General features: G+C 35.2%; 1 protein-coding gene across 10 annotated transcripts in view; it reads left to right on the forward strand.

Annotated features, from left to right (window-relative positions):
* Window positions 1-25,766, forward strand: part of LOC407643 (alpha-2-macroglobulin-like protein 1) — a 62,895-nt gene that overhangs the window by 22,035 nt on the left and 15,094 nt on the right. For 3 of the 10 annotated variants that reach the window (XM_073923513.1, XM_073923512.1, XM_073923516.1), the window contains 28 exons: window positions 995-1,120; window positions 2,474-2,558; window positions 5,113-5,188; window positions 6,629-6,812; window positions 8,529-8,685; window positions 8,818-8,870; window positions 8,981-9,001; window positions 11,172-11,340; window positions 11,420-11,504; window positions 11,593-11,716; window positions 13,309-13,414; window positions 13,495-13,604; window positions 13,853-14,020; window positions 14,102-14,326; window positions 17,371-17,434; window positions 17,552-17,694; window positions 17,801-17,950; window positions 18,048-18,212; window positions 18,309-18,381; window positions 18,454-18,586; window positions 18,888-19,113; window positions 19,231-19,357; window positions 20,625-20,746; window positions 20,940-20,991; window positions 21,679-21,762; window positions 22,625-22,801; window positions 23,567-23,648; window positions 23,840-23,996. In XM_073923513.1, coding sequence (XP_073779614.1) covers window positions 5,130-5,188; window positions 6,629-6,812; window positions 8,529-8,685; window positions 8,818-8,870; window positions 8,981-9,001; window positions 11,172-11,340; window positions 11,420-11,504; window positions 11,593-11,716; window positions 13,309-13,414; window positions 13,495-13,604; window positions 13,853-14,020; window positions 14,102-14,326; window positions 17,371-17,434; window positions 17,552-17,694; window positions 17,801-17,950; window positions 18,048-18,212; window positions 18,309-18,381; window positions 18,454-18,586; window positions 18,888-19,113; window positions 19,231-19,357; window positions 20,625-20,746; window positions 20,940-20,991; window positions 21,679-21,762; window positions 22,625-22,801; window positions 23,567-23,648; window positions 23,840-23,996 — 3,216 coding nt within the window. In that variant the 5' untranslated portion in view covers window positions 995-1,120; window positions 2,474-2,558; window positions 5,113-5,129. Of the gene's footprint in view, window positions 1-994; window positions 1,121-2,473; window positions 2,559-2,669; window positions 2,734-5,112; window positions 5,189-6,628; window positions 6,813-8,528; window positions 8,686-8,817; window positions 8,871-8,980; window positions 9,002-11,171; window positions 11,341-11,419; window positions 11,505-11,592; window positions 11,717-13,308; window positions 13,415-13,494; window positions 13,605-13,852; window positions 14,021-14,101; window positions 14,327-17,370; window positions 17,435-17,551; window positions 17,695-17,800; window positions 17,951-18,047; window positions 18,213-18,308; window positions 18,382-18,453; window positions 18,587-18,887; window positions 19,114-19,230; window positions 19,358-20,624; window positions 20,747-20,939; window positions 20,992-21,678; window positions 21,763-22,624; window positions 22,802-23,566; window positions 23,649-23,839; window positions 23,997-25,766 lie in introns of all 10 variants that reach the window. The other 7 variants (XM_073923514.1, XM_073923511.1, XM_068213702.2 and 4 more) reach the window with 5 other exon arrangements.

Genomic DNA, 25,766 nt, shown 5'->3' on the forward strand with positions numbered 1-25,766 from the left:
TTAGCTTAGTTCCTGATTTACCGGGGGTCACCACAGCAGAATGAACCACCAGTTTCTCTGACAAATGTTTTATGTGGTGGATGCCCTTCCAGCCGCTTCCTTGAGTGTGCGTAAATTAACTGTAAATTAAACATTTTTGGATGAACTATCCCAGATGTGGCCAAGATGATCTGCTGATGTTCAACCGAAGCATCAAAACAGAACAAAAAGTGGGATTTAAGTAACTTTGAAAATGGTATGATTGTTGGTGCCAGACGGGGCTGGTTTGAGTATTTCAGGAACAGCTGATACTATCATTTTAAGAGAATACAATTTTACAGAGAAAATATCCAGTGAGCAGTAGATTCTGTGGGTGAAATGTCAATGCCAGAGGCCAGAGTAGAAAGAACAGCGCACATGAGCTGAAAAAAAGAGAACAATAACTTAAATAGGCACTAGTTAACTGAAGTCTGCAGAAGAGTTTTTCTAAACACACGTAAAACCTTGAAGCACACTGAACTGTAGACCAGCAGCAGCAGAAGAAGAAAAGCAAGGTGACACTCCTGTTAAAGAGCCCCTAATAGGCATTAAAAAGGGTCATATTTTGGTTTTATTTTGAACCTTGACCGCAGCAGGTAGTAGGAACAGCTAATGGTGGCCATATCAGTGACAATTGGCAGTGTAACCTGAGCTCACAAACGCATTTAAATCTGTAAACAATTCGGTACGCATCACATTTTTTTACGTGGCATTAGACGCGATATGAGAATATAAAGAGTTAACCAGATACACTTCAAGCAGTTACAGGTAACAAAACACAATTAATTACATAATTTGCAAGCTAGAGAAAACAAGGAGGCAACCCTTTCAATCGCACTCCTTTCATTAGTGAAATGGAGGAAGATACTGGTCCATAAACTGTGTACTGTAAAGTTCCTGTCAAGCTCTGACAAAGTCACATATATAGTCTTTTCTGTTCTTTCCTTTAACAAACTAATGAATCCTCCTTTGTAAGCATGTAGATTGCTGGAGCACTCTTCAGAAAATTGACGGGAACACAGCACAAGGCTTGGGCTATAATGCTGAGGTATTATTGCAAAAGTGAACTTCAACCACTGACTCTTCACAGCCTCATCTTTGGGTAGGGAAAATGACACTAACTTTCCCTCACACTTCAGGGCACAGCGTCTTCGTGACTTAATTTAACTAGGATCGGCTATAGTGTTTGTCTTCCTCTTTTTTCTACAGTGTTTGTGCGCAGGGCTGCAGGTTTCAATTTTTTTCCGATCTGCACAAACAACACATGGGCGGGGCTTGAGTTCCGTATTGATGTCACACCGACATGGCTAAAGTCTCATTACAGCGGCGATTCATTCAAACTACTATGAGTCGACTATTTTATAGATGAATCAATAGTTTTCAACACCATACACTTTTAAATTTAAGCCTTAGCTGGATATTTCACTTAACTTCACAGCTGTGTTACACACTGCATGGAAGGTCACTTTCAAAGACCCATAATAGTGCCAGCCCTTCCAACAGGCAATAAAGGCAGTCGCCTAGGGTCCCGCACTTGTTGTATGGCCCCATGAACACCGCTCTTGTATATTTACTGTGAATGTAGGCCAGAGGAAAAGCTTGTCTGTATAAATGATGAACCATGCACAATATACAATCCCAATTAAACGCGATACAATTCACAACGACAGTGAGAAAAAAAAAAAAACTACCTCCACATTTCATTAAAAGAATAGCTCTGTATAATTCATACATATCAATTAGCTGAAAATTATAGTAAATACACAACAACAATATGAATAAAAGCAGAAAATATTAGAAACATACCCAGCAGCACCACACTCTATTTTGCATAACACAGCCCACGATCGGTTATTGGGAACTAGAATGATGTAACGTATTCCTACACAGGTCCCACATATCTCTTTAAATTGGACAAAGGATAGCCAAGCAGGAGCATATCTGTTGCCCCGGGATCTGCGATGGTTGGGGAAATTTGAAATTAAACCAAAACAAACCATTACAATTTGCTTAAGATGAAAATTCGGGATTTGCAACCAGCAGAACCTGCGGGAAGTAAAAAAAAACATCTCTCCAAATAGCTCACATTCGATATAAATCTGGAAAAGTGTCTTAAAGTCTTAAGTAATTTAACATCACACATGTCATTGCTAATTTTAAACAATCTTGATCAAATTTTAATATGAAATTAAATGGCACCCAAACGGGATCTTTCTGGAGCTAAAAAAAAAAAAAACGAAAAGAAGAGCCGAGAAAGAAAGGCAAGCTCAAAGTAAAGATGTGTTCTGCTATGCATAATAAATTATTTAGTTGTATATTACAAGACATTGCAATACTTACAAAGTTTTTGGTTTAAATCTGAGTAAATATCTTTACATATGTGTTACAGTTAATAAAATGTATAGCTTACACTTTTACAGTATTAAAATGTTGTTGTTTTTTTAATCTTACCCAGGGCACCTCAACCCTACAAACCGGCACTGCTGGAAACTAAGGCAAACACTGGAGGAACTAAACTGGACAATAGAAAATTGGAAAAGGTTACTTGGTCTAATAAGTTTTGATTTCAGCTGAAACATTTGGATATGGGTTGGAAGTTGGTACACTGTTTCAGTGTACAGTTTGCCAGTAACTTGGATGTGTTTGGACAGGTGATTTGTGCCACAAAGGAGGAAAGTTTACAACAATGCTAGAACCATTAAATCAGTTCTGAAGGTAAAAGGGGTTCAACCTTGTACTTTAAAGGTGCACCTAAAATACAGTAGCCAGTGGAGGTTTAATAGAGTAAACGTTAACATTAAACATGTTTTATTTAACCAGAGGGTGGGTCTTGTTCATAAAGTTGCTCCTTGTTGTGAAATGACGTGTGTGTGTCACCTGGTCGTTTAGTTTTCACTTTTTTTCTAGGTTGCTAAACAACACTGCCACATTTAATCTTGTGACTAATAGATCTGGCTATTAGATTTGGCACAATAAAAGCAATGGCAAGATCGGCACTTAAATTACAAAAACAACCTCAAAACAGATATAATTAAAAGCCATTTACAGCCTGTTTTGCAGGAAGTGAAAGAGATACAACCTATTAATTTACAGTAATCAGTCACTTAATAAAGGTGGGGTGTCACTTAAACAAAAGCTTTCTTCACCACATCCCAGATTACTCCAAATACACCTGTGAGAGTTCCACACCCTTATGTCCTCTGAAACATACAAACTCTGCCTCAATACTATGACATAAGTCTTTGTCTATGCATGTTAACACACCTCTAATGCGTTAGTTAGGGATGCCTAGGAGATTTTTTTTGTCTCCCCTGTTCTAGTCATTTTATTTAGTCAGTAACTAAGTCTACGTAATTCCAGCATACACTTTGTATAAATCATGATTTTGCATCAACAGATGATGTGATACTGGACTAACTAGTGATCTAATCTCATTTAATGTTCCGACCATCTCAATAATGTTTCAGCAATTCTGCAAAAGCAAAAATCCATCTTCAAAATAATTTTGTATAATCGCATCCCAGAACTGCTAAACACAATCATTTTCAAAAACATCTGCCTCCAAATGCCAAATACTGTACAGTGCTCTTCAGCATATATAAGTACACCCCCCACAAATCTCTCATTTAAATTAATTATTTCTATATAGATGCTTTACAATATTATTTGTGTGCATATACCTTAGATTAGTCAGTACTGAAGCCATATCTGGAGCTAATCCAATGAGCTAATTTAACAAAATTACTTACAATAATGGTTCAAAATTAGTAGCCTAAATTTATATGTAAGGAAAAAATATTAAATAACATTTTCAAAAATACATAAGTATATACAATTTTGTTGAAATGTTGTAGGTTAGGTTGTATTTCTTATTTCTTACAATATTTTTTTCGATTTCTTATTTTTTTTTTACTCTATTGATTTGCAGGTCAATATTTCCTATATTTTTAAGTTTTTAAAATAATTTATTTTGTGCATAAACTAAGCACTTGTTTCTATAAAAAATTGAGGTTTAAACCCGCGAGTCACATGGATTAGTTTAATGGTGTCTTTTGCATCCAATTCTGGAGCTTGAATGTGTAATCTGCTTCGCTGGAGGGAGAGAAAGCGTGCATATTTCATAAAAAAATTCAAATCTTAATTTGTGCTCTGAGATGAACAAAGATCTTACCCTCAAACCATATGTTTTAGTTTATGCAAAAAATGTGATTATTTCTATGGGATGCAAATATAAAATATTACTGAACTTCGTAAGAAATGTCAAAAAAATGTTGGTGCTTAAAAATAAACACAGATTATTACTCCAGATAAATTAAGTAGATACACAATCCCAAATTAAATGACTAATACAATCATTCACACCTTTAACTGCCAACAAATTAATGCAACTTTACATAATTTGCCAGAAATTATTTTAAAAGTCCTTTATATGCAGAATTTAAATCTACACATTATTGTTACATCTCCAACAGTTGAATGATATTTTGAATGTTCTAGTATACATATTAAACATGGATTATTTTCACACCCTCATTTTTTCTTCACTTTTTGTGTTTCATTTAATAGTTTTAAACTGGATGTAAAACAAATGATTTCCAATATTAAACCTTGCATGATACTGTATACTGTATATATATATATATATATATATATATATATATATATATATATATATATATATATATATATATATATATATATATATATATATATATATATATATATATATATATATATATATAAACACTTTCTTATAAAGTTAAATTGTTTGTTTCAATAAATCCAAAACGCTTATAGGATAAACATTTGGAAGAAATTCCCAACTGTCAAATAACTTGATAAATACAGCTTATTTGTCAAAGTAATCTTTGCAAACAACACAATTTCATTTCATTCAGCCTCTTTGTAACATACTGACAAGAATGAGTCACAGTCCATTTAACTGTTAACACAACACAGGGGAAAACAAATTGATCCAAAATTCATCCATCTTCTCACACCAGTTGCCCAACTGGTTTTTAACGGCAGTGGAGGCGTATAAAAGTGCTCTTTTGATTGTCTGGACCAGTGAGGACGTTTTCTGTGCTTGTGCAGGACTGAAACTGCTCAAGATGCTGCTGTCGCTGTTGCTGCTACTGCAATGGTCCTTAACAAGTGGAGCCACCGATCCGTAAGATTCTTTAAGATTATTATCTTCACAAATAACAGATAACAGACCGTTGAGTAATGAGGAAATATGCAGGTCGAGGACTAGACGAGTGTGTACTGTTGACACTGAGGAAAGGTTTCAGACAAGTGTACACTACTTTTTTCCACTCAAACGTTATACACTTAATACATTGAATATATATATATATATATATATATATATATATATATATATATATATATATATATTGGCGCAAGAATTACAGGGAATAATAATTTTACATCTTAAATAGTTTATTTGTTAACTATTTCACTTTTCAGCTATTACATCTAAGCCAATACGCATAAAATAGTACCCGTAATGAAAATGCTAACTAAAATAAAACAAGAAATTACAGCAATACGAATGTTTGTCAAAGTTCGGACAATGCATAACAATAACTATGCTACTTGTCAAACATTTGTAATAATTAAGATTATACAATGTTTATGATTCCTTTAGAAATCATTCTTATAGTCCTAAGGCTGATTATGCTGATAGATATGCTAATATGCTGATGCTGAAGAAATATAAATAACATATTTAAACTTTTTGCTGCAAAAGACAAAGGTTTCTATTTGAAATAATGCTGTCTTTTTCAACTAATTCAATTGTATTTTTCACTATAATGCAGTATAAACCATAGTTAAAATTTATCACATCTACAACATACTCATATTTATGTTGGAATAAACAAGAGACATTCATTCTTTAATTTTCTTTTTAGCTTAGTCCCTTTATTGATCAGGGGTCGCCACAGCGGAATAAACCACCAACTTATCCAGCATATGTTTTACGCAGCGGATGCCCTTACAGCCGCAACCCAGCACTGGGAAAACCTTATACACTCTTGCATTCACACACATACACTACAGCCAATTTAATTATTTGATTCACCTATAGTGCATCTCTTTAGACCATGGGGGAAACTGGAGCACCTGGAGGAAACCCACGTGTACACAGAGAGAACATGCAAACTCCACACAGAAACCACAACTTACATAGCTGAGGCTCGAACCAGCAAACTTCTTGCTGCGAGTAAACAGTGCTTACCACTGAGCCATCATGTCGCCAGTATATAACCTTAATATACGAAATAAAAACATCATTTTAAATGTAAATAATAATAGATAGTAAAATTTTTGGTTAAATCTAATAAAGGTCACTTACATTTACACAGTTTTGTACACTATTTTAAACACACTTTTTGTTGTTGTTTTACTGTCAGCGCAGTGGTCTCTGAAGACGCCATGTAAGCATTCCAGGCACAATTAAAATAAAAGTCACTTCCTCGACTGTGAATTCATTCAAAACATCCCGAGGCTCGTGCAACTCTAAAGTTATGCTAAAAAAGCATTTTTTTCTGTGATTTATGCAATATACCTGCGAGTCTATATTTCTCTCTGTTATGTCTTCTTTCAGTATATATCTGGTGGCAGTCACTTCCCAGGCCGTGTCTGGCAGCACGGAGACATTGTGTGCACAGATCCATGAGCCCACTGAACCAGTTTCTCTAGTGGTGACTTTGAGGTCTGATGTTCAGAACATGACCATTCTCCAACAACGCTCCATAACCAGGGATTTCTACACATGTGTCACTTTTAAGGTCAGTATACTTAGTATAGCTTGACACAGAGAAAAAAAAGGCTGTTACAGATATCACTGCTCTTTATTGACATTAACTTTAAAGAGCCTATTCATTTTGATATAAAATATGGTGCATTGCAGGCAAAAAGATAAATAGGTTAAACAGCTAAATGTTTTCAGCATTTATTATACCTTCAGTGGTCTTTGCAGTCTTGATCTTTTACTAAATGTGGGGTTACCTGTATAGGAAACACTCTTTCCTCTCACCAGACTATTTCTTATAAACTTAATGTTGGACACAACAAGGTAACACAAATGTTTGCTAGTCATATTGTACCTCAAGTCATATTGCATTACCTTAATACATATGACCTTTTTGAAATAGCACAAAATAACGTTTAACTGTAGATCAGGGGTCACCAAACTTGTTCCTGAAGAGCCTGTGTCCAGAGAGATTTTAGCTCCAACCCTAATCAAACACACCTGAACAAGCTAATCAAAGTCTTACTAGGTATACTTGAAACACCCAGGCAGGTGTGTTGAGGCAAGTTGGAGCTAAACCCTGCAGGGACACTGGCCCTCCAGGACCAAGACTGGTGATCCCTGCTGTAGATTAACCATGTATATAATGTAATGATATCTGTACTGTCCACCCTACTGATATTTAAACTTTTTCTGATTTTGGAAGAATACGAATGAACTTGATTTAAATTGAATTGAAGTGACACGGTAGCTCAGTGGTTAGCACTGTGGCCTAACAGCAAGAAAGTCAATTGTTCAAGACCCGGCTGGGCCAGGAAGCATTTCTGTGTGGAGTCTGCATGTTCTCCCGGTGTTCGTGTGGGTTTCCTCTGGGTGCTCGATTTCCCCCACAGTATGAAGGCATGCACTATAGGTGAACTAAATGAACTAAGTGGCAAAAGTGTGTGTAAATGCGAGTGTGTGGGTGTTTCCCAGTAATTGGTTGTGACTGGAAGGTCATCCGCTGCATAAAACATATGCCAGAATAATTGGTGGTTCATTCTGCTGTGGCAACCCCTGATTGATAAGGGACTAAGTTGAAGGAAAATGAATGAATGAATGCATGGGTGTTTCCCAATAATGGGTTGCAGCTGGAAGGGCATGCGCTGCATAAAACATATGCAGAATAGTTGGCGGTTCATTCCTCTGTGGTGACCCCTGTTAAGTAAGAGAGTAAGCTGAAGAAAATGAATAAATCAATAAATTGAATGTATAGGTGTTTTCTAGTAATGGATTGTGAGTGGAAGGGCATCCGCTGCATAAAACATAAGCTGGATAAGTTGGCGGTTCATTCCGCTGTGGTGACCCCTGATTAATAAAGGGACTAAGCTAAAAAGGAAATGAATGAATAAATGAATGAATTAGCGGATCATTCCGCTGTGGCAACCCTTAATAAATAAGGAAAAAAGCTGAAGGAAAATTAATAAATGAATAACTTTAATGTATGGGTGTTTCCTAGTAATGGGTTGTGGCTGGAAGGACATCCACTGCCTAAAATTTATGCGGAATAGTTGGCAGTTTATTCCACTGTGGTGACCCCTGATAAATAAGGGACTAAGCTAAAGGAAAATGAATGAATGAATGAATGAATGAATGAATGAATGAATGAATGAATGAATGAATGAATGAATGAATGAATGAATGAATGAATGAATGAAAGAATGAGTTTCATTTTCATGGTGTTTTTTTGCCTGTTTTGTTTAATAATTTCCAGGTCCCACTAGTCACTGTGGAGTCTGTGGCATCCATCAATGTTACAATCCGAGGACAGTCAACATTCATGAATAAAACCACTCAGATCCTCATTAGTCCACCCCAAAAACTTCTTTTTATTCAGTCTGACAGACCTATCTACAAGCCCGGACAAACAGGTTTTTACTTTTTCTTTTCAAATGATAAGTTTTAACTGGAATGTACTATTATATATTCACTAATTCTGAGCTTGTGAATGTTTCTGGATTTCTGACATGTTAATCTTCTGTCCCACATTTTCTCTTCTCCAGTTAAATTTCGTATTGTGTCTCTGGATACCAAGTTCTTGCCTTACAATCAAGTGGTTAGTTAAATTTAATTTACTTTATCTTAAAATATATTTAAATGCTGGAACAATATTTTAGTGTTGTTTTTAAGTCTAATTGAAATCATTTTCTTGCTTTTCTCTTGCAGTTTAAAACTGTGGAACTTCAGGTATAAAATCTTTCAAGTCACCATATTTTTTCATTGCTTTACTCACTTAAATCGAATACCCTGCTTTTGATCACCCTTAAACCATTCTCTATGTATATGACTCTCTTCCTTCAGACAAACAAAGCTGGTGCAGTTTTAAATTTTATCTTGGCTCTTCCGTGCTGTATAATAGATAGTTTCCCTTTTTAAGCTCCAAAAAGTGCATAAATCCATCATACGACTAACCCATATGCTGCCAGAGCATTACATATGTCTTTGGACATGGACTGATGTGTTTTTGTTACAGAAATATTTCTATATATTAATTATATTTTATAATAATTAAAAAATAAACTCAAATCGCTGACTGACATGACACAAGACAATTGCAGCGGACGCTTCATCAGCAGAAACAAACGCTGATAACTAAACAGAAGTGAATGACTGCAAGTGAAAAATGAAAAGTAAAATGTAATAGGATTCCACTGTAAGAGAAGAAGAGCTTGCATTTTTGCCCAGTTGTATTTGTTTGAACTAGACTACATCACCACAGTGCTTCCCACAGGTTTGAAATATACTTGTGGTGGTATACGGATTGAAACACACCTTTTACCCACAGCACATAAATAGATAACTATATGCGACAAACTAAACATAATTTGATTTTTAACACTATTTTTTTATTATCATCTGTTTTAAACTTCTTTTTTAAAATAGTTTAGGGGTTAGGGTTAAAAAAATAAATACATAAAAAACTCACTATTTTTCTTTTATGCTATTCAGAAGCCATGTGCACCTACTGACAGTTAAAATCTCTCATTTAAGTTCAGGTTGGTTTATTGACATGCCATTCTGTACAGTATTGCCAAAGCATGTATAAAATATGTAATATATTGACATCATCAAATTAATAAAATATGTGACAGAAAAAAAAAATGACAGAAAAAAGCAATTAAGACAGACAATATCTCTAAAAGTTACAAGAATAAAACGTGTAGATTATTTAAATAAGACAAATGAGTTGATTTCTTATGGTGTACAAATATTCTGCAGCCAATTCAGATGTACAGTAGTTACGTCCTATTCGAGTATTAATCAAAGGTTTTCTGAGTCGTTTAGATTAAAGAGTTAATTTTTTAATGTCCCTCTCGCTCTTAACGACAGCTTAGAAAACAAAAGCAAAACCAAATCCTGGACATTTGAGTAGATTTAGAAACCCCGGCCAGACGCAAAAAGGTGTGGGTCTCTGCAGAGCGCATGAGATTACCTGTGGAAGTGTTGACAGTTCTCACTCACACAGAACGAGCAGTATGAAACAGGAGAGAAGATTTTCCACTACTTAATCACTCTGTCGCGGATGTTTGTCTATATTGGCCAGATACAAAAAAAAAGGATGATTATAATGGTAAAAAAAAAAATGTGTCACTAAATATACTAGGGCAGCCGTTACCTGGGCAGCCCGCCTAAATAAAGTCTATTTTTTATAGCATTGCCTTCACAAAACCCGTCCAGTCAGTTGCAATGCTCATTTTGATTTGCTTTTTAGTCAACTTTTACTTTGTGGCCCTGATTTGACAAGTGGGCAGAGTCAAGGAAACTTGGGCATTTACAGCAGGCCCAGACCTGCCTCTATTTAAGCAACGTCATCACCTGGAGACACAGTATCACCGAGGTGGTCTTACAGGCCTGGGCCTGCCGTAAATGGCCAAGTTCCCTTGTAACGTTTGGATTTGTGAAGGCAATGCTATAAAAAAAATGTTTTGCAAATATATATATATATATATATATATATATATATATATATATATATATATATATATATATATATATATATATATATATATATATATATATATTGTAGTTTTATTTCTTTAGTTGCAGATATTTTAGTTTTTTTTTTTTTTTGCACTGCTTGATTTTTATTTGCGTTTTTTTTTTTGTTTTTGCACATTTTATTTTTATTTCTCAAATATAAATTTTTGCTTTATAATTTTTGGAAATTAGCTTTTATTTATTTATTTATTTTTGTTTAATACTTTTTTGTTTGCAAAACTTTCTTTTATTTTGCAAGTATATATGGCCCTAGAATGACTCAGTAAAGTTATATACACTAAGGACAGCTTGAAATGATTATGCCTGTAAGTACAGTTAGGTGCAGTTGTCACTGTAGGTTTTCTTATTATGTGTTTAGGATCCATCCTCAAATCGCATTGGTCAATGGTTAAATCAGTCTACAAGGAGTGGCATTTTGGATTTGTTCCACTCCATCTCTCCAGAAGCCACTCAGGGTTACTATATGGTCACTGCCTGGGATGAGAAGAACCAACAAATATCACACCAATTTGAAATTAAAGAATATGGTCAGTTCCAGCTTTTATTTTTAAGTAATATTGATCAGCTTATACAGTAAAGGTGTTGATACTTGTTTTGGTTTTTCAGTTCTGCCAAAATATGAGGTAAACATTGATTTTCCATCTGTTATAACTGCTCAGGACAACAATGCCCCTCTTAAAGTTTGTGCAAAGTAAGAGTTCTTTTAAATATCTTTGCTAATAAATGAAGTACACATGTGTTTTTCAGTGATTTGTAAAAACTGATTTATTTTTTAATAGATACACCTATGGGAAAGCCTTGCTGGGAACTGTGAATGTTGAAGTGTGTGGGCAAAGCTGGTATTACTTTTATGAACGCAGATTCCCTGAAAATGCTGGAGTATGCAATACATATTCAAAGATGGTACGTTTGAATTAACCTTCATCCTTGGAAATATATCTACTCTATTTATCATATGGTCCCAAATAATGATAAGGCTGATATTTATATACAATTGGTTTGTATGTATATACAATTTCCCAGTCAACAGCATTTGTAACATAACTTTCTGACAAAATCTACCTTTTTGCTTCATAAGCAATACCTTTGAAAAAAGAAGTGCTTGTAATCGTATTGAACATGCACTTGTTGTGTACTTAAAAAGTATGTTTACTTAAAATAAACCTGCACTTGGAAATATCATAAAACAATATAACAGATACATTTTTTAAACTCATTTTGTAATTTAGGATCAAACAAAATGTTTACATTTAAAGTACTTAAAAAAATGTTTACGACTCTTTAATGTTTTGGCATATTAAAGCACATATAAAGAATTGTATTACATTTAATCTTAATGTTAATGTTGCTAGATCAGTTCAGTAATTATGAAATTCTGAAAAACACAAGTACTTGGGTGTGTAAAAAACATTGATTATAAGTTTATTGTCTGAAAACATGACGTTCTGTTTATAATTAAAGGTTAGTTCACTCAAAAATTTAATTCTGTCTTTCACTTGTTCATAATCTATCTGAGGTTTTTCTTCTGCTGAAAGCATATGAAGATGCTGGTTACTGGGGCCCATTTGTCCCTTTCACACATACAGACCTTTCCGGGATTTTACAGAAAGTGAACAGGCCCTTTTTGAAAATTAGTTCTGGCAATTTTCTGTAAGGATAAGTTGCAACATTACCTGTATATTCCCAGAATGCTGCTCTGTGTGAACCTAGAAGGAAAATTGCCAGAAAGTTTAGAACACGATGACGTGAGACGTTTACTTGCTTATGATAAACCGCTGATAGTTTACCTTCAAGCTCTGCTTCAGCTGTGTGACGCTTGTGCACGTAAAGGAGTGCTCCGGTAAGCGCTAGCAAACACACATACAGTAATGCACATCTCAACATGTGACAGTGTTCCTGCATATGTTTTTATCGAAGTTGTTCACAACACTTATCAATCCACAGAATTTGTAACATAGTCAAATGTGTAAACATTTAGCTGCAGTTCACGCTTCTGTTATCGGATGTCTCTGGGACAGAAGCTGCTTCATGATGCTAAAGCTTTATATAAAAGTGAAACCATCAACAAAAGCCTGACCCTATGTTTACAAATACAAGCACAGCTATATAGAGGTCGTTTCTGGTTAATGATGTCTGAATTCATTGGTGTTTTGGAATGAATGTGTGAATCAGTCTTTTTTGAAATTACCAGTAAAGTAGTTCTGGAAATTTTCCAGACATTTATCCGGTATCACTGTGTAAAAGGGGCTATTGACTCCTATACTATTTCTTTTTTTCTCTACTATTGAAATCAATGGGTGCCAGCAACAAGCATTCTTCAAAATATCTTCCTTTGTATTTCATCAGAATAAAGAAACTCATAAAAGCTTAAAACCACAATTTCGGGTGAATTATATCCCAAATATAAATATAAGTTAACTGTTTCAATGTTATTTTTTACTATTGTGTTTCATGTTTTAAAAATCTAATTCATGATTTCATTTCTATTTATTTAGACTGACAGGACTGGTTGTGCATCTTGGATGATAAATGCCACAGACTTTGGCTTAATCAATGGAGGAAATATCAATGTGCAAAGTAACGTAGAAGAGTCTGGAACAGGTAAGAATCTGGAACAAACTCTCGTTGTCCAATTTTATAGTCTATATAGAGTAATGATGCATGGCTTTTTGTTCCTATAGGAGTAACTATATCAGGTACCACCACAGCTATGTTTACCAGGGAATATATCAATGTCTACTTTGAAGACACACCAGATACATACAAGCCTGGTATGGTCTTTAAGGGAAAGGTAACATGAGCTAGATCATTAGCTTTGCATCTTATTATTAATCAATCCCCTGTAATGTAAATGTTTTACTTCATGATTGCATTAGAGCTGTTTTATTTTTTGGATTTCTGTAAATGTTTCTTCATAACAGTGAGGCTTTAGTAGTTAACAAAGCTATACTGGTTACTAGGAAATATGGGTAATAAGGATATTGTCTTCCAGCATCTGAATTTGTCTGCTGTTTCTTTTTTCTTCTTTTTTCCTAACAGGTTGTGGTCACTAATCCACAATCCCAACCAATGAAAAATAAGCCAGTGGTTCTGTCTGCGTATTATGGAAATCAAAATATCAGCCTGACTTTGATTACAGATGTAAATGGCACTGTCCAGTTTTCCTTTAACACTTCAGACTGGTCAGAATCGTCAGTGTCTTTACAAGTTAGTGGTGTTTTTGGTGTCTATCGATTCCTAACAATTCACATGTGCAGTACAGTGATTTGCAATCTCTTTTTTTATTAGGCTCTTTTTAGGGGGGTTGACCCAACTGATTATATGGCTTTAGGATATTATCCATCAAGCTATCTTTACCTAAGACCCTTTCACTCCAAAAGCAAGAGTTTCCTGACGTTGATGAATCCTCCAAAGAAGCTCAGCTGTAACCGTGATGCAACAGTGGTGGCCAGTTACATCATTCAGGGCAGCACATTGAAAACAGGCCAGAAAACCTTGGATTTCTTCTACATTGTATGTTTAATTTTGACAATGTTTTTATTCTGTCCATCAATTGCTTGCTAGTTCAACAAGCTATTTGACCTTGTTTTGAGAAAGCATAATATATCAATAGCAATTTGGTTATAAGCCAGGTTTATGATAAATGAGCTTATAATAGGAGCGTTATATTGTTCAGGGTGGATGTTAAGTTACTAAGCAATATTTAATGGCAACTTGTAGTATCACTACAGTCACGATGAAAATAGTGTTTAAAAAGATGTGGAGAAGTTATTATTTCCCAAATTTATAGTACATGCATTGGCCACGATGCTATATATGTATTTTTAATCTTGAAATTGGTCCTGATATTGGTAAAAAAAAAAAAAAAAACACTCAAAAATTATTTTTGCTTCTCATTCAAACTACTTATTTAAAACAACACAATCACAAGTCAACTTAAAATTTAAAGAAAATAATTAGGTCAACTTAAAGGGCCATGACACCCCCCACTTCCGGTTAAAGTCTACTTCAGAATTTTTTCAAAAGATGCATGATTAATGGGCGTGGAGCTCCGCGAGCATAGGGCAGGAGTGGGCGTGGCCAGCAGGGGAGAAGGGGAGCGAACAACTGTTGTTGTCAGTCAGTCAAAATGAGACACAAACCGTGATTAGACGCATGAGTTTATAGTTCACAAAGTTAAACTGCAAAGAAATAAACATTAATGCCCTGCTGCATTTGTTATTCGTAATTTCATATACACATAACCATAATTTATATCATTATAAATATAAGTGTGTTCATGTAAACACTATAAATGAGGATTCTCCCTAGATCCCCGGGTCTTAATTATAGATCTGAATGCAGACTCAGTGCAGCAGGTCTCCTGACCTGTCTATTTTAACCATTAGCCCTGCTGGTAACATAGAGGATTTAGGCAAACACAGCAGCACGGCGATGTTGGGAACGAACTCCTGATAAAAGTCAATGTCCGCCATTCTTCAATTCTCGTACTGCACTCCCGACAAAAATGCTTGCAGCACACACACAGCTTTGCTGTAAGATCGGCCCTGACAAGATCGCGGGGAAAAAACATGCAACAAACCCCGTGGATCATGGAAACAAACACATACGAGCCTTCATGAACGGCTACTGCGTGCCGTGGGTCAGTGTCTCACAGCTTGCTTGAAACTGGCAGGTCTGCCTTGCCTTCGGAAAGCACGTGCTCGAATAACGAATAATTAAGCAGCCGGCTCTTCTCATAGGATAAGAAAACTCCGCTATGAAAAAAATCATTTTAAACCCGGAAGCTGAAATTAGCTGACAAAAGCTCAAAATTATCCAGTTTTCCCCACAATTAAAGCTGACAGGTGCTAACATTGGCTTAACTGATGCTCAACACACACACATCTGTTAATATATAAAAAAAAGTTCTCCAGAGTGTCCTGAACCTTTAATCTCTATTTTCTTTAATCTTCTATTTTATTTAGGCAAATTCATTTAGACCAGGGGTGCCCAAACTTTATCTTTTGAAAGGCCAAAAACCAAACTTGATTTAGGTTAGTGGCCATAGATAAATATACCAAACTATATTACAGTATGCTAAAGTTGCCATGGTAAATACCTAATTTATTATTATTTTTTTTAAAAAATATATATTCATCTTAATATATTTATATATATAAATATATATATTTTTCTACATTTTTCAATGAACTTCTTACAATAAAAACATAATGATCTGACCTTTTCAAATTCATACAAATTAGCCAATAAAATGACATAATGTAAAATAGATGCGTTTTCTCATGAGATCAGGCTGGCCATAATATACAGTTGAAGTCAGATTTATTAGGCCTCCTGAATTGTTAGCCTCGCTGTTCATCCCCCCCGTTTCCATTTCACAGTAAGATTTTTTCAACACCTTTTAAAAATAATAGTTTTAATAACTTATTTCTAATAACAGATTTTATTTTTTATTTTATTTTTTTCCATGATGACGGAAACTAGTATTTTACTTTTTTTCAAGACACTTCTAAACTGCTTAAAGTGTAATTTAAAGTCTTAACTAGGTTAATTAGGTTATCTAGGCAGGGTAATTAGGCAAGTTATTGTATAACGATGGTTTGTTCTGTAGACTATCAAAAACTATAGCTTAAATGGGCTAATAATTTTGACCTTAAAATGTTTTTAAAAAAATTAAAAACTGCTTTTATTCTAGCCGAAATAAAACAAATAAGACTTTTTCCAGAAGATAAAATATCATCAGACATACTGTGAAAATTTCCTTGCTCTGTTAAACATTATTTGGGAAATATATAAAAAGGAAAAAATCAAAGAGTGGCTAATAATTCTGATTTCAACTGTATATGTAATCATTATTATTGGCAACAAGTATTACATTTCCTTTAATGATTAATATTGACACTTTTATGTGTCTGTTTTAAATGCTTGGTTATTTGTCTTATTGCTTATTTTGGATTTTACCATTTCTTTAAGGAAAGCATGACCCTAACTATACAATGGCCATGTATTGGTTATTATCCAATATTAGTAATCCATATGTTTTTATTGGAACAGCATATTCTATCTGAATGTTGAATCGAATAATTTAATAGTTAATTATTGTTTTTCCAATCGCTACATTTAGATTAATGTTCATATTACTGCATAATGTAATCAAATCACAAAATCAATATTTTTATTTTTTAAACATATTTTTAAACATTGTTTTTAATGATGTGATACCTTAATTCACTTGATTTAGCACATATTACAATTTTTAAATATAAATTTTTGTACTGTACTTTTTGTATTGTACTGTACTGTAATTTTTACTACTGTAATTTTTCATGTCTTTATACACTGTACTTTTATATAGACAAACTAGTTCAGACTTATAATATTGGCCATTTCCTGCTGCTATATGAAAGTAATTGCCAGAATTGTAATACCTGTAAAACTTTTTTAAACTTTTTGTTTGAGAAAAGATGATGAAAAAAATAGCAATATCAGTGCAGCTGTAGAGCTGTGTAGCATTACATGAATTGTCATGCAGTAATTTTCTACCTGCACTCCAGGTCTTGTCCAAAGGCAGCGTGGCGCAAACTGGTCGTTTGTCTGTGAATGTGAATAGTAAAAAAGGTACACTTTTAAATTACCAAATCACTCCTATTATTTTCTGCTCTTTGTTCTACATGCCTTGGCATGTGTTTTTTTTTTTTTTTTTTTTTAATAAATGCTCTCTTTCTTCCATAATAGAAAACAGGGGAGAAGTGACCTTCTCACTGAGGACGGCAGCTCTGGCTCCATACGCTCAGGTGGTGGTTTACACAATTCTTCCCAGTGGAGAAGCAGTAGCAGACAGTGTGAACTTCCCCATTGAAGAATGTTTGCCAAACAAGGTCAGAAAATCCCTCTTGGAATCCTGTTTCAGAGCTTAATGTGCTTTTATGTTTTTTTTTTTTTTTTTGTCATTAATGTGTGATGAGAGTGTCTGTGCTTGTACAGGTGTCCTTAAAGTTCTCATCTCCCACCGCACTGCCTGGAGAGAGGGCATCTTTTAACCTGAAAGCCAGTCCTGGCTCCTTGTGCTCAGTGAGGGCCATAGATCAGAGTGTGCTGCTGCTGAGACCAGAGGCTGAGTTGAACGCAGACTCTGTATGTTTCACTAAGCAAACTATTCCATAATGTTTTGGGGTTGTTGTTAGGAAATTACAGAGTCAATGCTAGATTAATATCTGTCCTTATCCTACAGGTGTTTGGAATGTTACCAGTCCAATTTTTGTCAGGTTACCCTTATAACGTTGAGGAGTTTGAGCTTTACAACTGCCCACCTTCCTGGGGAGGCGTAAGGGGCAAGCGCTCACGCTTCTATTACCCTTACTACGGCAACCGAAATGATGTCTATGAGATCTTTAGAGTGAGATGCACAGCCTTTCTTATTCCTGTGTCATGTAAGCCTCACTGTGTACTGTCCATAATTTACATCATTTCCATAACACTTGCTTTCTTTTAGGCAATTGGAATCAAAATCGCTACTAACTCTGATGTGAAAGCACCAGTTGATTGCAGTTATGGGATACCATTTGGTAAGTACCATAATTATTTTAAGATTTGGAATTTCTTTAATATTTGGTTGTATTTATAAGTTATCAATTCAGTTGCAGCAAAGGAGAATGAAGTAAATGATGTGGCCATGCCAGGGGCGGCTTTTCGTCCAGGTGTAATGAATCCAAATGAAAGGGTCCGCAAATTCTTTCCAGAAACATGGATTTGGGATCTAATCCCTGTGGGGTATGTATCTTGAACCATTATATTTCTTTGTATGAACAGAAAGTTAGCCCCGGCTGGGTCAGTTGGGATTTGGCATGAATGAAACAGAAAGTTTCCCAGTACTGGGTTGCAGGTGGAAGGGCATCCGCTGTGTAAAACATATGCTGAATAAGGTGGCAGTTTATTCTGCTGTGGCCACCCCTGATAAATAAAGTGACTAAGCCGAAGGAAAATGAATGAATAAACAGAAAGATCAATTTTAAATATGCAGAAGCACTATATATATATATATATATATATATATTTGTTTTTCATTCATCAGAAATTCCGGCTCCGTGGATGTTGCAAAGACCGTCCCAGACACCATCACTACATGGGCAGCAGGGGCTTTCTGCACATCGCCTGTCGGATTCGGGCTGGCCCCCAGCACCAATCTCACTGCTTTTAAGCCGTTCTTTGTGAGCCTCACCCTCCCTTATTCTGTTATCCGTGAAGAAACGTTCACGCTCAAAGCCTCTGTGTTCAACTACCTCTCCAAATGCATCATGGTAAGCTTCCTTAATATGTTTACTCGCTTGTCCTAGAGAGATTTTGCAAGCGTTTGTAGTTAAATATATCTTTATGTAGTCTGCCATGGTACAAAATCTCTGTATCTTTGAATAAAGGTGAAGGTCACGCTGGCAGATTCGACTCAGTTCACAGCTCAGCCGTGTAAGGGTTGCACATACACTCAGTGTGTTTGTGCTGAAGAGAGCAAAACCTTCCAGTGGACTATTACACCTTCTGTTGTGGGTAAGCCAGATACTTTGACTTGTGTGAGCTGTATATTTTTCATTCATTCATTCATTCATTCATTCATTCATTCATTCATTCATTCATTCATTCATTTTCTTTTCAACTTAGTCACTTTATTAATCTGAAATGAACCGCCAACTTATCCAGCATTTATTTTACGCTGTGGATGCCCTTCCAGCTGCAACCTATCTCTGGGAAACATCCTTACTCACTCATTCACACTCATACACTATGAACAATTTAGTCCACCCAATTTACCTGTACCACATGTCTTTGGACTGTGGGGGAAACCGGACCACCCGAAGAAAACCTACGCGAACACGGGGGAATATGCAAACTCCACAATTTTTTGTAGTGCACAATAGATCCAAATGTAATTTGAAATTGCAATGATTGATTTAGCAACAGCTGCGATTGTCATGCACATCTTGTCAGGAAAGCCCAGTTCTGTAATCTGCAGTTAATTTCCTCAGGCCAGAGGGTGCTCTCATATGAAAACTGCAAATACACCTCAAAGAAGAGACTCAGGGAATCAAACAATGGATTTGAATACTTTTGTTGATTCAACATAACTAATAATCACATGACTTCAGAATCATCTCACAGAATCATTCATTTCAGATACTCGGCTGAAGTTATGACGTGAGTTTGGAGTAAACTCATGTTGTTAAAGGTACATGCTTATTTTCATGTACTTGATGCAGCAGCAACACAGAGCCTTAGATTTCTTAGGAGCAGTGCAAACAGCAGTCAAAACAAAGAAGGAGTTCTTCAATTTCAGAAGCACACTGTCTTAATCATCTGACATTTTTGCAAAGCTTGTCAGTGAACTCTGGCTCTGTGTAGCAAATGCTTACAACTTTAAAGCTAATTTACAGCTCATTACTGATAAAATGTCCAATATTACCTTCCATTAATTGTGTAGCCCTAGTATATGAACAAAAAACAAACACATATATACATCTAAACAACACACTCAAGAGTCGTTTGAGGGTTTTCATCTGTTTGCTCATAATTAAAGAACGAAAAAAGCTCACTTTGAGTATATACTGGCATTTTAATCACACATTGGTTCATATGTGTGCTTGAGTGTGAGCATAAGCAATACTGCAAGTTGCTGGTTGCAGTTCACTTAATGGCCACTAGTGCTATTAACATATCAAAGCACTTATAGGCAATTGAGTTTCTCATATGTGAATTTTATTTTTGCAAGCATAGTTTCTCAGGGGTGTCCTCATTGTTTATTGATCTGTGTGATTTACAGGAAAGGTGAACTTTACAGTGCGTGCCGAGGCAGTGAAGACCCGAGAACTGTGTGGCAATGAAGTGGTGACTTTGCCAAACAAAGGCAAAGTTGATACTGTGATGCAGAGCGTTCTGGTGGAGGTATGTGCATTTACTGTATTGCATGCATTTACTGTATTTAAGCAGAAAACAGGGAAAAAATAAACTTCTTTTTAATAAATAATTTTGACTTCAACTGTATATTCATTATATTTCATTTGATTCCGATTCAGTTCATTACAAATCAATGTCAATATTGAAGAATCCTGTTGACACTGTTATCCATTTATCTCAGGTGGAGGGAACTAAACAGTCAGTCACTCAGAATGAGCTCATCTGCTTAACTGGTAAGTGCCATCACAGCACAAATAGTCTATTTTAATCAATGAAAGAATATGAATTAGACCTACTTTAATAAAAGGTGAACTCTGTAATATGCCGTCAGTTGCCACAGTTAATCATTTTGACCTTCCTTTGGAAAACATAAGCTCAAGTTTAGTTACTGTATGTTAGTTTACTCCAAAATAAAAATGTATTTATTCAGCTTCATGTAAAACTAAACCAATAAGATTTCTTTTTTGCTTTGGAACACCAATGAAATCTCTGTCCCTCTGCCCAAAGTTAATTCAGCCACAACTTCTAAAAGATATTAAAAGGATTGTAAAATATATTCCTATGGATCTAGTGGTTTAATCCAAGTTTACTGAAGTGACAAAAATGCTTTATTAGATAAAAATTTTGTTTGCTTTCCACATATATTTTTTTCCTTCATGTAGATTTATATAAATCGATTATTTATATTTATAAATTTTTACATTTAATTTGACTGAATCAACTTTCACTAGAGGGACAAACATCTTCCAGTTTTAAATAAATATTTCACTGTTTATGTTTTGAAGCTAAAAAAGTTGACATAAGAGTGAAAAAATAACTGAGATTTCAAATGCTTTTTTATAATGAAAAAGATAAAATAATTACAAATGACAGTATTGTATGACTGTTTTGAACTTTATGCTTTATCTCTGTTTCATTAGACCGTCCATACAACACATCCATCACCCTTGCTCTTCCTAAAGTTTTTGTGAAGGATTCTGCCAAATGCTTCATCACTGTTCTGGGTGAGCCTAAAGAATGCTATCAAATGTACAGTTTGTTATGTCCACTTTCACTGCTGTGTTATATACTGTAAATGTATATATAGGACCTGTTTAGGCTACAATAATACTGTATTAAGTTAAAGTTATAATTCTAAGCAGGGTTTACTAGATAATATAAGTTAATACACTTTGCTTTAGAACATATTTTCCTCTTGAATTATGCTTAACTACTGCTCTTTCACACATGTAAATATTGAAAATCACGGAGTTGTTCTCAATGTGTGATCTTCACTATATACTATACAGTTGAAAGCAAAATTATGAACCCACCGGGTGTGAAATCAAATATTTTCAAATATTTCCCGAGTGCTTTTTAATGGAGAAAAGATTTTTTTCAACACATTTTTAAAAGAATAGTTTTTATATTTAATTTCTAATAACTAATTTCTTTGTCTTCGCCATGATGACAGTACATAATATTTTACAAGTTATTTTGCATAAAATTAGTCTTCAGCTTGAAGTGCAATTTAAAGGCCTAACCAAGTTCATTAGTTTAACTAGGCAAGTTAGATTAATTAGGCAATCGACAACAATTGTTCTAAAGCCAAACGAAAATAAATATGTACAATTTGTTAAATGGGCTAATAGTTTTTACATTTAAAACTTAACAGTTTTTACATTTGTTTAAATATGTATTTTTATTCCAGCCAAACTGAAAGAAATATATATTTCTCCAACTGACAAATAAGATAGGTAATACTAAAAATGGGTGAAATTTCGTTGCTCTGAAATGGACATCACTTGAATTTTTCACAGAAAGGCTAATAATTTTGTCTTCAGATATGTTTTTATACTTATATGCTTCGGGTTCTGTGTTCTGCAGGAGATCTGATGGGTCGTGCTTTGAGAAACATTGGTGATCTTCTGGCTATGCCATACGGCTGTGGAGAGCAGAACATGCTGCAGTTTGCCCCAAATATTTACATCCTTCAATACCTGGAGAGCAGCGGACAGCTCACTCCTGAGATCAGAGCCCGAGCCGTAACCTTCCTACAGAGCGGTGAGGAAAAATATGATTAAACAGAACATCATTCAAGCATTTCATAATATGGTACAGTGAATATTATGTATAAGTACATATATGTTTTGATTCTAAAAAAATGCTACAAATAGGTATAAATACTACAAAATAAATATTAGAGATACATTCACATTTACAACAATAAAGTACTTCAATATACAGAAAAATAGTAGTTTAATAATAATGAGTTATTATATAAAATAATTAGCTACTTTCTCTCTCATCGCATCTTTTGTTAGCTAGATTTGAAGAATGAAGTACTTTTTGAGAGACTATTGAACTCCAGAAATTAAAATTCAATCATTTTTTTTTTTCGGCTTAGTCCCTTTATCAATTTGGGGTCACCACAGCGGAATGAACCACTAACTTATCCAGCATATGTTTTACACAACGGATGCCCTTCCAGCTGCAATCCATCACTGGGAAACATCCATACACACTTATTCACACTCATACACTACGAACAATTTAGCCTACCCAATTCACCTATAGCACGTCTTTGACCTGTGGGGGAGCACCTGGAGTAAATCCACACGAACACAGGGAGAACATGCAAACTCCACACAGAAATGCCAACTGACCCAGCCAAGGCTCGAACCAGTGATTGTGCTACCTACTGCGCCACCGTGTTGCCCTGAAATTAACATCTTGATTTCGAAAAACAAAAAATCAAGGGCTTATTTCGAGCTTTTTTCTGCAAATAAACCAGAATATCAGACTTTTGATGTTGTTGTTGTGTTGCAGGCTATCAGAGAGAGCTGACATATAAGCATGGTGATGGATCTTACAGTGCTTTTGGCTCAAACGATCCTTCTGGTAACACATGGTGAGTCTGATTCAGAGATGGTGAAAACATTCAGCTGCTTTCTGAACCTTTCTGGCTTCCCATGAATGATATAAATTCCTCTTCTATTAGGTTGAGAAAACCAATATTTTTCATCAACATATACTGTATTTAAAACAATAGCATCATATTGAATTATGTGTATTTTACAGAAATTTCTACTGTTTTCTCAGGCTAACTGCATTTGTGATGAAGTCTTTTGGTGGGGCAAAGAGGTATATATTTATAGATCAGACCAGCATTGATGAGGCAAAGAATTGGCTGAGTCAGCAGCAGAAGACAAATGGCTGCTTCACCTCTGTGGGGCAACTGATCCACATTGAAATGATGGTAAGAAAAGAAGAGTTTTGCTCACATCCTCTATGATTGTTATGCTCCTTAATCATTCTTTACATCTTTTATGATCATTCATGCTGCTGACAAAACTGCGTAAACTAGCCTATACAGGCCTACTCAGGTCTACACTACAGATCCAAATGATAAATTAATAGTAGTTAAGAAGTATCTTATGTTTGTCAAGGCAATTTATTTGATTGATCTGTTATTTTAATTACTGTAATATCATTATTTCATTATTGTTACTGTTTATTTTCAAAAGCATAAGATACAGTACTTTTTTATTTCAATTATTTTTTTGAGCTCGCTAGCAATGCTAGCTAAAATAAACACAATCGAGGTTTTATTTGATAGGTGAACACTGAACACTGACTTCTTTTGTGATGTTTTGTGCAACAAAGATTGGAAGCAGATTTTTCTTAAGTTTTGAGGACTGCCGTGAGCTCATGCTTCAATGGGTTTTCATGTTTGCAAAAAATTGTTGAGAATAAGGATTCATTAGGTAATTTTAATGTATTTACTTACATGAACTAATAATGAACTACTATAGTTAAACTATGAATTACTTGCACATCATTCATTGTTTAACATTTATTAATGTATTATTAAAATTCAGATTAGTTTATGTTAACATTAGTTGCACCGTGAGTTAACATGGACAACTTTATTTCCACAATAAAGAAAATTATGCTTTGAACCAACTTAAAAATGACAGTAATTTGTTTTGTTACTAAGATTAAATAATTTAACTTTGGTTCAAAATTTAAAATAAAATGTAATCTAAATCAATATGTTTTGTGGTTAGGAAAAATAAACACAGTAACACAAAGAAATATAAAAAATATTGTTTACTAAAGAGACAGTAATTATTATTATTTTTTTTTTACTTTTGTACAAACGTGGAAAAACGTTCGAGGTTACAGAAGTAACCCTTCGTTCCCCGAGGAGGGGAACGGAAGTGCCATAGAGTGGATTGATTGAAATCCACGAAATGGGAGGATTCGGTTCAGAAGCCGCTTGTCTGAAAGAGTATTGAACGGGCCAATGAATGCCATGAATTGGCAGCGTAAGCTTGCACAGGTGTACTTCATTGCCAATTATCCCAGCATATAAGCACACCTGGAGCGAGCAGACGCCATCCTTTTAAGCTGAAGAGACTTTCAAACAGCTAAGGGACAGTCATTATGGCGACGGAGTATGGCACTTCCGTTCCCCTCCTCGGGGAACGAAGGGTTACTTCTGTAACCTCGAACGTTCCCCTTCAATTGGTGAACTTCAGTGCCATAGAGTGGATTGATTGAAATCCACGAAATGGGAGAAGTATGGAAAGCGCCATAATGACTGCACCTTACCAACGCCCCCGATGAGGGGATTGTCAAGCAAGCGTGACGCACCCACATCATGGGAGGCTCGGTCCTCCAACGTGTCCCTGGCCCTAATTTATCCTACTTCAACAGAAGTTTTACGGATTTAGATATATTTTTGGGAAGTCGTGAGCATCTAGATAATTCTAGGAAAATACGACAGTACGTTGGGAAGCGTGCAGTCCCGATAGGGAGGACGCTGCGGAGGCCATCCGTTACCCAAGGGGGGATAGATGGCAGAATTTACATATGGACTAGCCCTAAAAGGGGGAGTACGCATAGCAAAAGAGTGGTTAGCGGGGAGGGAAGACACGGGTCCGCCCAGGGGGGGGGGACTTAACCGTGGCGGAATAAGCATATGTGATCGCCTAGTGGGGATCACGCATAGCAGGCACCTTTA

The sequence above is a fragment of the Danio rerio genome, chromosome 15 (genome assembly GCF_049306965.1).
Source record: "Danio rerio strain Tuebingen ecotype United States chromosome 15, GRCz12tu, whole genome shotgun sequence".
Classification (NCBI taxonomy): domain Eukaryota; kingdom Metazoa; phylum Chordata; class Actinopteri; order Cypriniformes; family Danionidae; genus Danio; species Danio rerio.